At 46.8% G+C, this 13,199-nt stretch overlaps 1 protein-coding gene across 1 annotated transcript in view; it reads right to left on the bottom strand.

Annotated features, from left to right (window-relative positions):
- Window positions 1-359: 359 nt before the first annotated feature.
- Window positions 360-13,199, bottom strand: part of tshz3b (teashirt zinc finger homeobox 3b) — a 33,563-nt gene continuing 20,723 nt past the window's right edge. The window contains exon 2 of the mRNA XM_036980612.1: window positions 360-5,194. Coding sequence (XP_036836507.1) covers window positions 1,812-5,194 — 3,383 coding nt within the window. The 3' untranslated portion in view covers window positions 360-1,811. The remainder of the gene's footprint in view (window positions 5,195-13,199) is intronic.

Below are 13,199 nucleotides of genomic sequence, written 5' to 3'. Positions count from 1 at the left end.
TGTTCAGTATTCAGTATGTGGTTTCTATTTCCCTTTTCCTACGTAGACCAACACATTCGAATGGAGAGGAATGTATGACTGACACACACACACTTGATGGTTATACTGGTGCCACCACTATAGTGTTTGGGTGGTGTCTGTCTCTGAGGCCCCTGATTTGGCCCATAGGCTATTCCCGCTCCAGGCAGAGCTTTGTGGAAACACACAGGATGATGGTGTGACAGCATTCATCTTCTGCAGGGCCCTGCCACTCACTGTTTACTCACTGTAAACTCACCACCCGCCAGAAACAATTTCATTTTTAATGTGCTCATTAGAAAACTCACAGCACCTACATAATCGTGAGCCACGACACACAGTGTTATTGCAAAAAACTGTTTCCTTTAATGCTGCAGTAGAAAAAAAAGGTTATATGAAGTCATATAATGGGTGCTTCATTGTCAACAACAACAACAAAAAAACACGGCACAGAATGCATAACAGTGTCTGTGCTGTTTACATGCCAATATTTTACACCTAAGATTTCTGTACACTGGCAGCTGTCAGTTACTTTAGCAAATTAACTGCCAAAAATGTAGCAGAACTGTCAATCAGAGGTGAGGTAACCATGGTTACCTTTCATATCCCAAAAAGATAAAGCTGCAGTGCGGAATTGTGGGAGAGTAATTAGACAGAAAATACCAATCCAAAGGCATTCTACGATATGAAACGACAACCAAGAGTGCTTATAAATAAGAGGTTACATGTGGAATTCTTCATTACTTCTTACAGTAACATCTTTTGTACAACCTTTATATTTTTACGTTCAAATACCGGCACATGTACTGTCTTGTACTAGAGGTTTAACCCTTTGAGCACGAGGTGGAAATAAAAGAGTTCTGGGTAATTTTGTTCCTCTTATTTTCATATCATTTGATTAAATAACATATTTATAAAACTATTGTGCAAAACAATTTCATTAATGTCTTCATATATTGTGCACCAGTAGATAGTCATACTCCTCTTAAATTAAAAATATAAAAATGATGCATAATTTAGACAGGAATTAGTATATATGTTTTTATATACATTTTTACATAGACCTGAATTCATAGAGGCCCCTGATTAAACAAAGTAAACGACTTCAGATTGAGATTTTGCATCGCGTACAATGCATCTTTAGAGATTGGCTGTTGGACAGGGACATGTAGTGCTTTCACTGTGCAGCTTACAAACGACACAATAGCTTGGTCAATTCCAATCTCAAATGTTTTGCTTTGATAAGGGTTTTGGATCATTCGGGTAGAAGTGCTTGGCCGTACTCAGAGGGTTAAATTTCAGATGCTGACTGACACCAGCACATAAAGGTCACATTAACAAAAAGAGAGCGAAAGAGAGAGAGAGAAAAAAAAGAAAAGTGCACCAGATTTAGTTACCAAATGTTTAACTAAACTGTTTAATTTATGCATGCAGCTTATCGCATCTCAATGATGCCAAAATATAAAGAAATCAAATCCAATTTACACAACTTTCAAATACATACCACTTCATTTTAAAATATTGTTTAACCTTCATATGTTTCATCAGTGACAACAGCAAAAAGGAGAGCATAAACAAACAAAAGCTTCTTGGGCCAGAGTGAGTCGACCTTAAAGATAATCAGAAACCATGTGCCGAAACTAAACAGTAGTTCTATGGCATCTTTGTGCAGTTTCATCACTTAATAGTTTCTAGTCCTTTTTTCAAAAGAAATGTCTGTGAAAGGCTAAAGATAGACCAAGAGAGAACGGGAGAGAGAGAGAGAGAGAGTGCAGCATGTCCACAGCTTAGTGCTACTGTTTCTCAAGCTCACAGACATACATAAGGTGGTCCTCTGGGGATTTCCCATGGGTCTTGCTCAGGTGGAGCTTGACTGCGTGCTTGCTTGCAAAAGTCCGGTTGCAGAGCTTGCACTGATACGAGGTGCTGCTGCCGTCCTCGTCAGGGGAAGGAGACGGGGAGTGGGCGTGGGAGTGAGAGTTGGAGTGGTTGGAGAGCAGTTTTTCGGACAGGCTTTTGGTGTGACGTGAGATCTGGCTGACAAGCTGCTCTCCAGACAGTTTGGCCAGGTCTCGGAGTCTGAAGCCCAGGTGAGACTCCAAGTGGCTGACGTAGGTGGAGGGGGAACGGATCTGAGAAGCACAATCGCTGCAGAAGAACACTGGGTGGCCTGAGTCCAGGTTCTTTAAGAACTTCGTCCCTCCGGTTCTCCTCAGCTGGTACTTGACGTTGGCCAGCCAGTGGCTGATGGTCGTCATGGAGAGGCCTGTGAAACGGGAGATGTGCATCCTCTCCTGGGGGCTCAGGTCTGACATCACGTACTTCCCATCGCCAGTCTGCCGGAGGCTGGCAGCGAACTGGGCCTGTAGGATGTGCAGGTGCTGGGGGTTCCAGTTGGACTGCCGGCCCTTGCGTTTCTGGGCTGGAGAGATCTCCTCTAGCTCCTCTTGAGTGGAACCCTCGATGTCAGACCTTTCCGACAGGCTGGTGGGCGTGGAGGACTTAGAGGCTTGACTCTCTGTCAGGTTTCTCAGCATGTCTGATATGTCAGACAGGGCATTCTCACGCAGCGGGGAGTTGGACATGAATGAAGCCACAGCAGATGAGGCCTTGGCCATGGTGGCTGTGGAGGAGGGGGAGACAGAGGAGGGTGTTGATGTGGATGACGACAGGGCAGCTGAACCCAGGGAGCTACTCTTTTCATTCTTGCCTTTGGTCAGGTCTATTGGCTGGTCGTTGTTGACGTGGTAGAAGTAGCGGTCTAAGTGCTCGTTGTTTTTTTTGGTCGGAGCTGGGGTGGAAGCGGCGACCGCGGCCTTCTCTGCCAGGCTGTTGCTCATCTTGAAGAGCATGCTCATGGGGTCCAGGGACGGCAGAGCAGGCTTGGCTGCCTTACCCAGGTGAACGTTCATCACGGACTGAAGCGCACTTAGAGGGTTGACGAAGGGCTGCTCTGGCGGGTGGTCTGTAATAATGGCTGTGCTGCCACACAAGGCAGAGATGGGGGATTTGACAGCCGACTCCATTCCATTCTCCAGCGACTCCTTCATATTGGTGTCACCGTTACAGTCTTTGTGGCTGCCTCCTCCGATGCTCTCTGGGGTTTTAGACCCTCTCCTCTCTTTAGGGGACTCCCCTCTGGCTGACTCCCCGGCCTCGCTGCTGCAGGGGGAGGGTGTGGTTCGTCTCAGTGGGGACGCCCTTACATTCGGCTCCCGCATCTTCTCCTCCACCTTGGCTACTTTCTCAGTCACCTTCTTCACCAGCTCCTCCATGGCGTGGAAGTTGTTTTTGGGGAGAGGAGAGGTCTGACGGCTGGGCGGGGAGATCAGAGGTTGGTTTTTGGCGTTTTGGGACAGGATCTCTCCTCCGGGGAACATGTACTTCAGAGCTGAGCTCTTCCCTGAGTTGGCCAGTGAAAGCTTCATGATGTTTGGGAGCTGGTATGCAGCATGGATGCTGGGGTAGCCTCCCCAGCTGGGAGCACCGTTCTGTGCTTTGTTGATGGCTGATGTCACTGTGTTCTCCAAGGACTTGAGGATGTCAAACCCTCCCTTGGGGCTCTCCTCTAGATCCTCCTCTGTTAAGTAAGAGTATTTGGAGGAGATATCAAATTTCTCCTCTGTCTCGTCATCTCCGGTCTTCTTGTCTTTGCTGCTGTTAGTGGTTTCCTGCATACATTCCTCTTCCTTCTCCTCCTTCTTAATCTCCACAGCCATGGCAGGGGAAACACTAGAGGGAGGAGGTATGGGTGGAGGAGGCGGGGAGAATGCTGTGGCTGCCAGTGGTACAGACTGGAATTTCTCCTCACCGGCAGAGATGGTGGGGACGGGCGGTGGGGGAGACTCCATGATGGGCTTGCCTTTCTTAATGGCAGAGTTTGTGACCTTGATGAAGTGACCGGTCACCATCATATGTGCTGTAAGCTCCTGAAGTGTATCGTGGGAGCTGCCACATTCCATGCATTTCAGGATCTGGGACTTCCTGGACTCGAACTGCCATGCATAGCTGGCTCCATTCTGGTGGCCGTAACGGTTATTTGGGGTGATGTAGGGGTTGGATGCCTTCTGTAGGGGGTCATTATGGTCATTTAGGGAGGTTTTGGGGGTGCCCCCGTTGGAGTCTGGAGAGCTGGGGAGGTCGAGCTCGATGGGGGCTCTCTTCCGGGCGGAGGAGAAGATCTTGGCTGCCACAGGAGTCACTGGCTCCTTCAGAGGCACTTTCTGGTAGTGTTTTGTCTTAATCATGTGGACACTGAGGTCCTGCAGAGACTCAAAGGAATGTCCACAGTACATACACTTCAGGACCTTCTGAGCATCTTCTTTCCCTTCCATCTCCAGGAGGGATCGCTTGCGTGGCTTGGACCAGCGCTTGGTGCCGTCGCTGTCCGTCTCGTGGTTGTCATCGCGGTAGTGGCCTGTCTCATTCATGTGTACAGTCAGCCCCACCAGCGTGTCATAGGCAGCGCTGCAGTCCTTGCAGCGGAACTTACTAGCACCTGTGAAGATGGAGCCATAGAGCTTTGTGCTCTGACGGTAGAGCTGCACGGTGCTGAATAGGTTGTTTTGCTCCGCTGCTGGGTGGATGAGCCGGTTCTGGTTCTGAGAGACCTGCTGGAGGGTCTTGGCCACAGCGGACTGGTGCCAGTCGTAACCATTGCCATTGCTGCCACAACTGCTGCTACTGCTACTGCTGCTGCTGCTGTGGCTACGTGGAGGTTTCTCCACCGCTGGCGGCTGGGTGAGGTTGAAGTTCAGAGACGACCAGTAAGAGTTGGTCAGGAAGCTGGTGTAGATGGCCTTCATCTGCTCCAGGCTGTCTGGCCCGGTGGTGGCGCCATCCTCCATGGCTGTAGCTGTGGTGGTGGCCATCATGACAGAGGAAGATGGCGACAAGGACGTTAGGGGCACCTTCACGACCTCCTCCTCGTTTTTGAGAGAGGCACTCTCAAAGTCTGACATGCGGTCACTGGACTCACTCAGGTGAGACTCATTGTCCAACTCATGGCCGGAGAAGTCGGCCACGGGGGAGTCATGGAAACCAGGCCGGTCATTGAAAAGGAAGTCCTTGTCTTGGCACATGTACTTGACCGCAGGCTCCTCCTCCCCGGCAGAGTCCTCCCCCTCCAGGTCCTCATCGAGCAGGGCAGCCTCCTTCTCATCCTCAGGGGCATACGCTGAGGGAACAGAGAGAGAAACAGAGAGAGGATTGTTATTACCACAAGACCACCATGTCTAATGATGAAGATCTCCAATTTGACATTCTTGCGATGCCTTGCAAATCAGACAGCTGATAGAAATACAAAGCCCTAGAATGTTCTTCCCATCTCAGAAAAACAAAGCGATCACAGACGAGACTACTTCATATCATAAACTGTTGCTGTAATTCCATTTCAACTTCCCCACTGCATTTACATTGTTTTCCAAATGGAATAAAGTTCCACCCTCCCTCCCTCCCACCCCCTTTGTTCTTTACTGCAGAGAAGGAGAAAGACAGAGAGAGAAGAGGGAGAGGAAATGCCTCTTCAAACACAACTTGCCACCTTATTCTTCTCAAGGGGCAACAGCTTGAAATTAAAACTAAATTTGAAATTAATGAAGCACATTCTGGAGGTGGCATTCGTTTCTGAAGTAATAAATTACTTGTATCAACCTCCGAGACAGCAGTTCCTGTCTGTCAATTAATATGTCTTACGCTTCTTCTTCAGCCTCTAATGCATTTCTTAACAGACACGCTCACCATTTAAATTAAGCATGCATTTTCACTCATTACACAGCACAGGCTCGCCTATTCGTAAATAAAAATGAATGTATGTACGTTTCCAATGACAAATCTCTCCGAACAAAACACATTTACTTCAATTACAAAAGATGAGAAAGTTTAGTTATTATTTACAGTTTAGCCTGGAGAGTATGCTTTCAATTTATATTCAAATCCCTCCTGTTTAAAACAATCAAATGTGGATTGCGGTGAGATGGAAACACACAAATAAAAAAGCACTTTCTATCATTGTGCAGACACATACGCACATCTATTATTTTGTGATGGAGGCTGCCAGGAAACAGTGGGCTGGAAGACAAGCAGAGATGATAGACAGGACATTGGGCTACTTCTGTACATTCCTGACCGTTCCTGATTCCTAGCAGTTCATCATACATTGTCCAGGTATGTAAACTAAGGACAAGAATGACACTGACTATGGTGTGTCGCTGCAAACTTCTATCATCATCAACAACTCCTAAAGGTCACTTGAATATATCTCAACAGTCAGAACATTATCTATAAGAAACCTATATATCCGCTTTAATACGGGACACTATAGTGCTATAGCAAAAAAAAATAGCAGTCACTTATATATATATATATATATATACAGCATTCATATGTCTATTTGATTATTATTATTATTTTTTTACAAATGACTATCCAACGTTGCAAAGACAACCTATATCTTATACTGTCCTTCCTATATTCATTCTGATAAAAAGTCAAGTTAGAAAAGTTAAAAGAACGGAAAGCATTTGCTAAAACTTCGTGGGAAAGCCACAGCCTCTTCTAAAGGTACAGTTATATCTGTTGACATTGGGTAGCTATCTCCAGAACCGGGTAGCTATCTCCAGAACCGGGTAGCTATCTCCAGAACCGGGTAGCTATCTCCAGAACCTGCTAGCCATGTCACACAACACGCTCCAGCAGTGTTACCACTGACTTCCATCTCGAAGCGGTACTGAAGGTCTGAGCACACTGCATCAGCCCAGACACGGGGAAGAATCTCTGTCATCGCCAGGGGGCTCATTCTGTTGCCTTTGGCAGTGTGGTGCCGCGGGATAAACAGATGCACTGAAACACGCAGCAGCTCCCAGGCGTTGCGCTGCAGTAAAAACACTGTGCCTCCAGGCAGTCTGCAGCCTTTCAACTGAACAAGCGGGCTGCTTAATGTTCAATCTCACACATCAGCATGCAGCAAGTTGGAATCGGTTACCTTGTGTGTACTAGTGTCTAGGATGTATACTTAACATTATGCATTGTCTAACAACTCCTGGATAAGAAGGAAACGTATTCTTACCGACAATTATTTTGGAAGCATGTCGACTTAACGTGTTATAACGTTTCTGAAGAATGTATATACATAAATCTTAGGGATTACACGATTATTGTATCCGGAGTAGACAATATACACTTTTACATTTAGATGCATCATCCTCTATAACGGACATCTGCCATTTTGTGAACAGACGCGACATTTGGAATACGGAGCAGCAAAAGATGGGATATCTTAACATGTAATCCAATACCACACACAACTCAACAACCCTCAGCAACCCTGATCATGCAACGCAATGCACGCACGCCCGCACGCACGCACACAGCCATCTGTTCTGAATCCGCCAAAACGACAGCTGTTTAAGAGAACAATGCTTTTGCTCAGGAAGCAGTCAGAACAGCACTCACATCGAGGCCAGACACCCATGTGAAATCTCCTTCCTCAAAATACAACCCAGACATAAAGCTGTTAAATGTAATTAAAACACACACGGAGAAAGGAAGGCATGGGGGAGGGTCATTTTAACACCTACGCCAATAAATCTGCAGTGAAACCTTTGCTACCGCACTAAATATAAATGTATAGTTCACTGAGAATATCATTACAACACTGATTTGAATGTAATTAAAATGTGCAACTGAAAATACAGCGAGAAGCAAAAAGAATATGCCTCTCTCTGTGCCAATGCCAAGTCATTTTTCTACTGAACCTCCTGCCTCCCTCTCAAGTGTGAACAAACCAGCCGAAACACTAACCTTGACCTGAACTTGACAGAAAAAAAACAATATTTTGTGTGTGTGTGTGTGTGTGTGTGTGTGTGTGTGTGTGTGTGTGTGTGTGTGTGTGTGTGTGTGTGTGTGTGTTATTTGTGTGTGTGTGTGTGTGTGTGTGTGTGTGTGTGTGTGTGTGTGTGTGTGTGTGTGTGTGTGTGTGTGTGTGTGTGTGTGCCTGAGAAGACAATGAAAGAGATACTGAACGAGAAAGGGAGGCGATTCTGTGAACGATTCCTTTATTTTGTATTTGTCTACGTGTGTCTCGCATTAAAGTGAAATGGAGACGGAATGTAACGCAACACACACCGCGTACAACTACTACTTAAACCTCAGCTTTTAGCCTAAGGCATAGAGAGTAGAGGGAGTGCGAGAAAGACAGGAATAAACATGGAGGTAGGAGGGAAGACAGGCAAAGAGGAAGGAGGGAGGTCTTGGAAAGCCCTCAAACCTGGGGCCACACAGGGAGCATCTCACAGGCCTCTGGACCGGCGCCAGGCCACAGGGCCCCTAAAGTGGCCGTGGATGTGTGTTCCAATATTGAGCTTTCAGCCCTGGTGCAGGCAGAGCCAAACGCTCTGCCACGCAGGTGCTCTTTTAATTAGAGAACGGGATAGGTGGAAAAGAAGGGAGAGCGAGTGAAAATAACCTCTGAATTAATTGGCAGCAGAGAGGACGAGAGTTTGATCTCATTTGCAGTGGGATATTAAAAGAGAAGACCCATTGAGAATGGCTTTTTGAAATGGGGGGAGAGATGTGTGCTTTTGGGATTGGGACCCCGGAACGCAGAACGATGAGTTTACTTATCAAAATAACACATTTATCTGTATCAAAGGATTCCATATCCAAACAATCCAGCTCTGAGCCCCCAATGTATTTCCATTATATGTCATGTCCATCTGACATCGTGTCAGGTGAAATGTCAATTAATGAACCGTATATCATTTGGGGATATTTAAGGGGAAATTATCAATTAAATAACTCCTTTTGTTGTTGACTGTTTGCAGTCTTCTAATTCTTCCCTACCATTTGATACATTCAGTCAATAGCTGTTATAACTGAGTATCAAATTATTCTGAAAAAGTTATTTCCATAAAAGGTCAATTCTGGTTGACATGATTGTATACAAGTCAATACAAACACTAAGGGTTCGTTTTAGTCAAGAATTATGCTGTTAGGACTACAGTTCATCATCATTACATAATCACTTCACAGGCAAATCATCCACACAGGCACTCTATTTCAGCATGTTTACAGAACTGTTTAGGAGTGAAACTGTGGAATGTATGACACACACACTGTGTGTGTGTGTCTAGTGTGTGTGTGTGTCTGGGGGTGGGGGGGGGGGAGTCTGTAGTCACATGCCTTCATCAGTTTCACAGTTTTGATTTGAGGGATGGTGTCAGACAGACCACGGGACACATTTTATCAGACGAGAGTGACTTGATTAGTCGTCTCTCTCCGGGGGCTGTGCCATGGGAGCATTCTTTTTTTTTCAAAGAAAAAAAAAAGCAAGAATGAAATCATCACGGTAGCCAATCAAATATCCCCCGAGTTAACGTACTTTGCCTGGTCAGAACGGAGAAGAGGAGCAAAAAACCTGCAGGACCATGAATACCTTTCTGTGTCGAGGGGAAGGTGGAAAGGGAAAGAAGTGCTAGTTGGTTGCTAATGAAAGATGCTAAATATAGCACCCAACCCCACCTTCATAATGGGAGGTAGTTAGCTCCAATACAGCAGTAGGCCTATCTGCTAAATGATATCATTAGAAGGATATAATTTAGCTTACGGCAGTGTCAGCCTTAAACTGACACTGCCAGTGTGGTCGTGGAGGATATGAGATAGCACCAGACCCCTGTCTCTGTCTCTCCCCTCTCCTCCCCTCAGATCCCCTCTGATGAGATCCTATACCTCCCCTTCTCCTCTCGCTCGCCACTCGCCGCTGCCATGACCTGCGTTAATGAAGTTAATTGAATCTGAGATCAATAATGCTTAATTATTGCGATTTGACATGCACAGACAAATTGGTTGGGCGGCTGTGTGTGTTCTCATCTAGTGTGTATTCTAGTGTGTGTGTCTGTGTGTGTGTGTGTGTGTGTGTGTGTGTGTGTGTGTGTGTGTGTGTGTGTGTGTGTGCGTGCGTGTGCGTGCGCGTGCGTGTGTTTGTGTGTGTGTGTGTGTGTGTGGCAGGGAGGTGGGTAAGGGGCCATTTCTGGCCGGAGCGAGCGATTGAAGCGAGGGAGAATGGAGGCGAGGGATCGCCGAGGCGTGCCATCGATCGTAGAGAGACGCCCCATCGACCCAGACGCCTGACGAATGGAGCCAACTCTCCAAGGCTACAAGTAAACGCTGCCTCCGAAAGGAAAGGCTACTTTAACCAGCCTCCCTACCCCGTCCAGCCATCTCTGTACAGCCCAAGACCACCAGGACCTATTGAGATGGATTAAAATAGCAATGTTGCAGAGAGAGAGAACTGTATATAGACATAATATGACATTTTAAATGTCTTCATTCTTTTGGAACTTCTGTGAGTGTAACGTGGACTGTTCATTTTGTAGTGTCAATTTCACTTTCTTTGGCAATGTAAACATATGTGTTTCATGCCAATAAAGCTCCTTAAATTGGGAGGGAGAGAGAGAGAGAGAGAGAGAGAGACAGATAGATAGATAGATAGATAGATAGATAGATAGATAGATAGATAGATAGATAGATAAATAAATAGATAGATAGATAGATAGACAGATAGCGTGAGAGACAGAGAGAGAGAGAGACAGATAGATAGATAGATAGATAGAGAGACGAGAGAGAATGCAAAGGAATCGGTGACATGAGGACACATATCAAAAGCACCGGAAAAGGCCCAAGGTATTATGTCGAGTATTTGCATATGCATTGTGCCGGCGGGCCGGCCAGTGCTTGGCTGTGTGATGATGAGGCGAGGGGAGCGTATATCTGAGTGGTGGTGGATTAGGGGAGATGGAACAGGTTAGGGAACGGGGTGTCGGCGGGAGCGGAGGCGGAGGGAGCACGGTGGAACTGTAAGATTATGCATGAACACCGGTGCGAGAGCGGCTAATCGGCTGCTCATGCCACTCAGCTGGAGAGTGGCTGACAGCGTATTTACACACCGTGCCTCGCCGTGCCGCCGGCTCCAGGTGCCTTCCTACATGCCTGGCCCCCTGCCGTCGCCATCCCTTCGCCAGGGTGCTTCCCCGGCCCGTCTCCACGCCTTGACACCAACTACTGACGCGTTCTCAACAAAACAAATAGGACCCCCCCCCCGAACCCTTCCTATCTATGCGCTGTAGAAATAAAATAAGGCTTATCTATCTAGAAACGAATGAAACCTTAAAGTTCAGGTTGTTTTCTTAAACAGTAACGTTTTATGTACAAATGACCTGTACCCCCGCACTTTGACCCGGTACCGGTACCCCCTGTATATAGCCTCTTTATTGTTATTTTATTGTGTTTCCATCATTGAATTTCTTACTTCAGTTTATTTAATCATTATTTGATTAACTCTTTGTCTTGAACTGCATTGTTGGTTAATAGGATTGTAAGTAAGCATTTTGCGGTAAGGTCTACTACACCCGTTGTATTCGGCGCATGTGACAAGCACCATTGTATTTGATTTGATTTGCTCCGTGTTCACAGACAAGTGGCGGAGCGTGGTGCCCGAGGCGCTCAGCGATAAACGCAGTGTTAGTCGAGGCGTTCCCCGCGAACAAATAAAAAAACAGCGCTACTGACAAATCCCCTTGCTATATTTGATTTGTACTTATTCTGGATGACCCGAAACACGGCGAGAATCCTGTCTTTCTTTACACACCACTAAAACCACAGGAGTAGTTCCGTAGCGAATCCCAGACTGTCAGACACACTGAGAAGTGGCACGGAGAGCCGGGTTTCTCAGAATTACACACAGGCTCAAAATGACCCCATTCAGACAGGTCCACACCACACAGCTCTGAACGGACTTCCCTCTGAGAGACAATCTCACCGTGTCTACAGAAGTCTACAGAAGGCAGAGACAAGGTCAACATTTCCCCAGTTGGCCTGAATGACTGAGAGAGACCTGGTTTCTGTTGTATGAAATGCTGGCAAACTGTAGAGGAGACACGAATCATGAGAACAAGTGTTTTTCTCTGCAGATGTCCATCCCGTCACATCCATCCCATCACACGACTTACCTAGTTAAATAAAGGTTAAATAGAAACTAAAATAAATGAAAAAATAAAATAGGCCTGTTGGGGAGACAGTTAGTTGGGTAGTAGATCACAGAAATACAACAAATATGACCGTTTCTTTCTGTCTCACACACACTCCCTCAGCTGCAACTAGAATAGACTTGTTTCAAAAGGCTTAGCCAGTATCTGACAGAGACCGTGTCTGGCACACCCATAGCACAGGCATAGTGGTTCACAGAGAATGTGATTATACTATATTAAACATCAATACTAAAAAGGACCTCTTCATATCCATACAAACTGCCTGTGTATATTAGTCTATCTAGCCAGGGGGTTATGATAATTGACTCCCTAAACATCCATTACTATGCCGCTCTCTGATGCGCCCTACATGAGACGGCGGCCAATGGAATCACCCCCTGACATTTAGATGTGGGCTGGGGGGGTGGGGTTATGAGCTGTGCGCCCGCATCACTTCCAGCACTGTCTCAAACGGCCCACTAACAGACAGCATACACACTATTATCAAGCAGAGACGATGATCTCAAGCAAATTGTCCGCCAGCTTCCCTTTGTTATTCAGATGTGCATCACTTGGAGCAGTCACACTCCTAAAGCACAGGGCAACCAGAGGTCACAGTCATCTGTTCCCAAGGGGAGGGAGTGGAGGGAGTGGAGGGAGGGAGGGATGGGGGACTGCTGGTCCAACCAGGGCTGAGCAGGATAAATAATTACCACCATCTCTCATCTATATCTCATTGAGTCCCTCTGGTATCTCCTTGAGTCCCTCTGGTATCGCCTGGAGTCCCTCTGGTATCACCTGGAGTCCCTCTGGTATCTCCTTGAGTCCCTCTGGTATCGCCTGGAGTCCCTCTGGTATCGCCTGGAGCCCCTCTGGTATCTCCTTGAGCCCCTCTGGTATCTCCTTGAGTCCCTCTGGTATCTCCTTGAGTCCCTCTGGTATCTCCTTGAGCCCCTCTGGTATCTCCTTGAGCCCCTCTGGTATCTCCTTGAGCCCCTCTGGTATCGCCTGGAGTCCCTCCCTGCTCTATCCTTCCCTGTACTGCCCTGCCTTCCCCTCTCTGCTCGAGTCCAACTCAGAACAGAATCACAGGACTGTGTCAGTCTCCCATTAGAGAGGGCTGATGGGTAATGGGAGAGAACAGATCTGGCTTGCTGC

This window comes from Oncorhynchus mykiss, chromosome 6 (genome assembly GCF_013265735.2).
Source record: "Oncorhynchus mykiss isolate Arlee chromosome 6, USDA_OmykA_1.1, whole genome shotgun sequence".
Lineage (NCBI taxonomy): Eukaryota > Metazoa > Chordata > Actinopteri > Salmoniformes > Salmonidae > Oncorhynchus > Oncorhynchus mykiss.
Note: the sequence above shows the minus strand (reverse complement) of the source record. Positions and strands in the feature narration are given on the sequence as shown.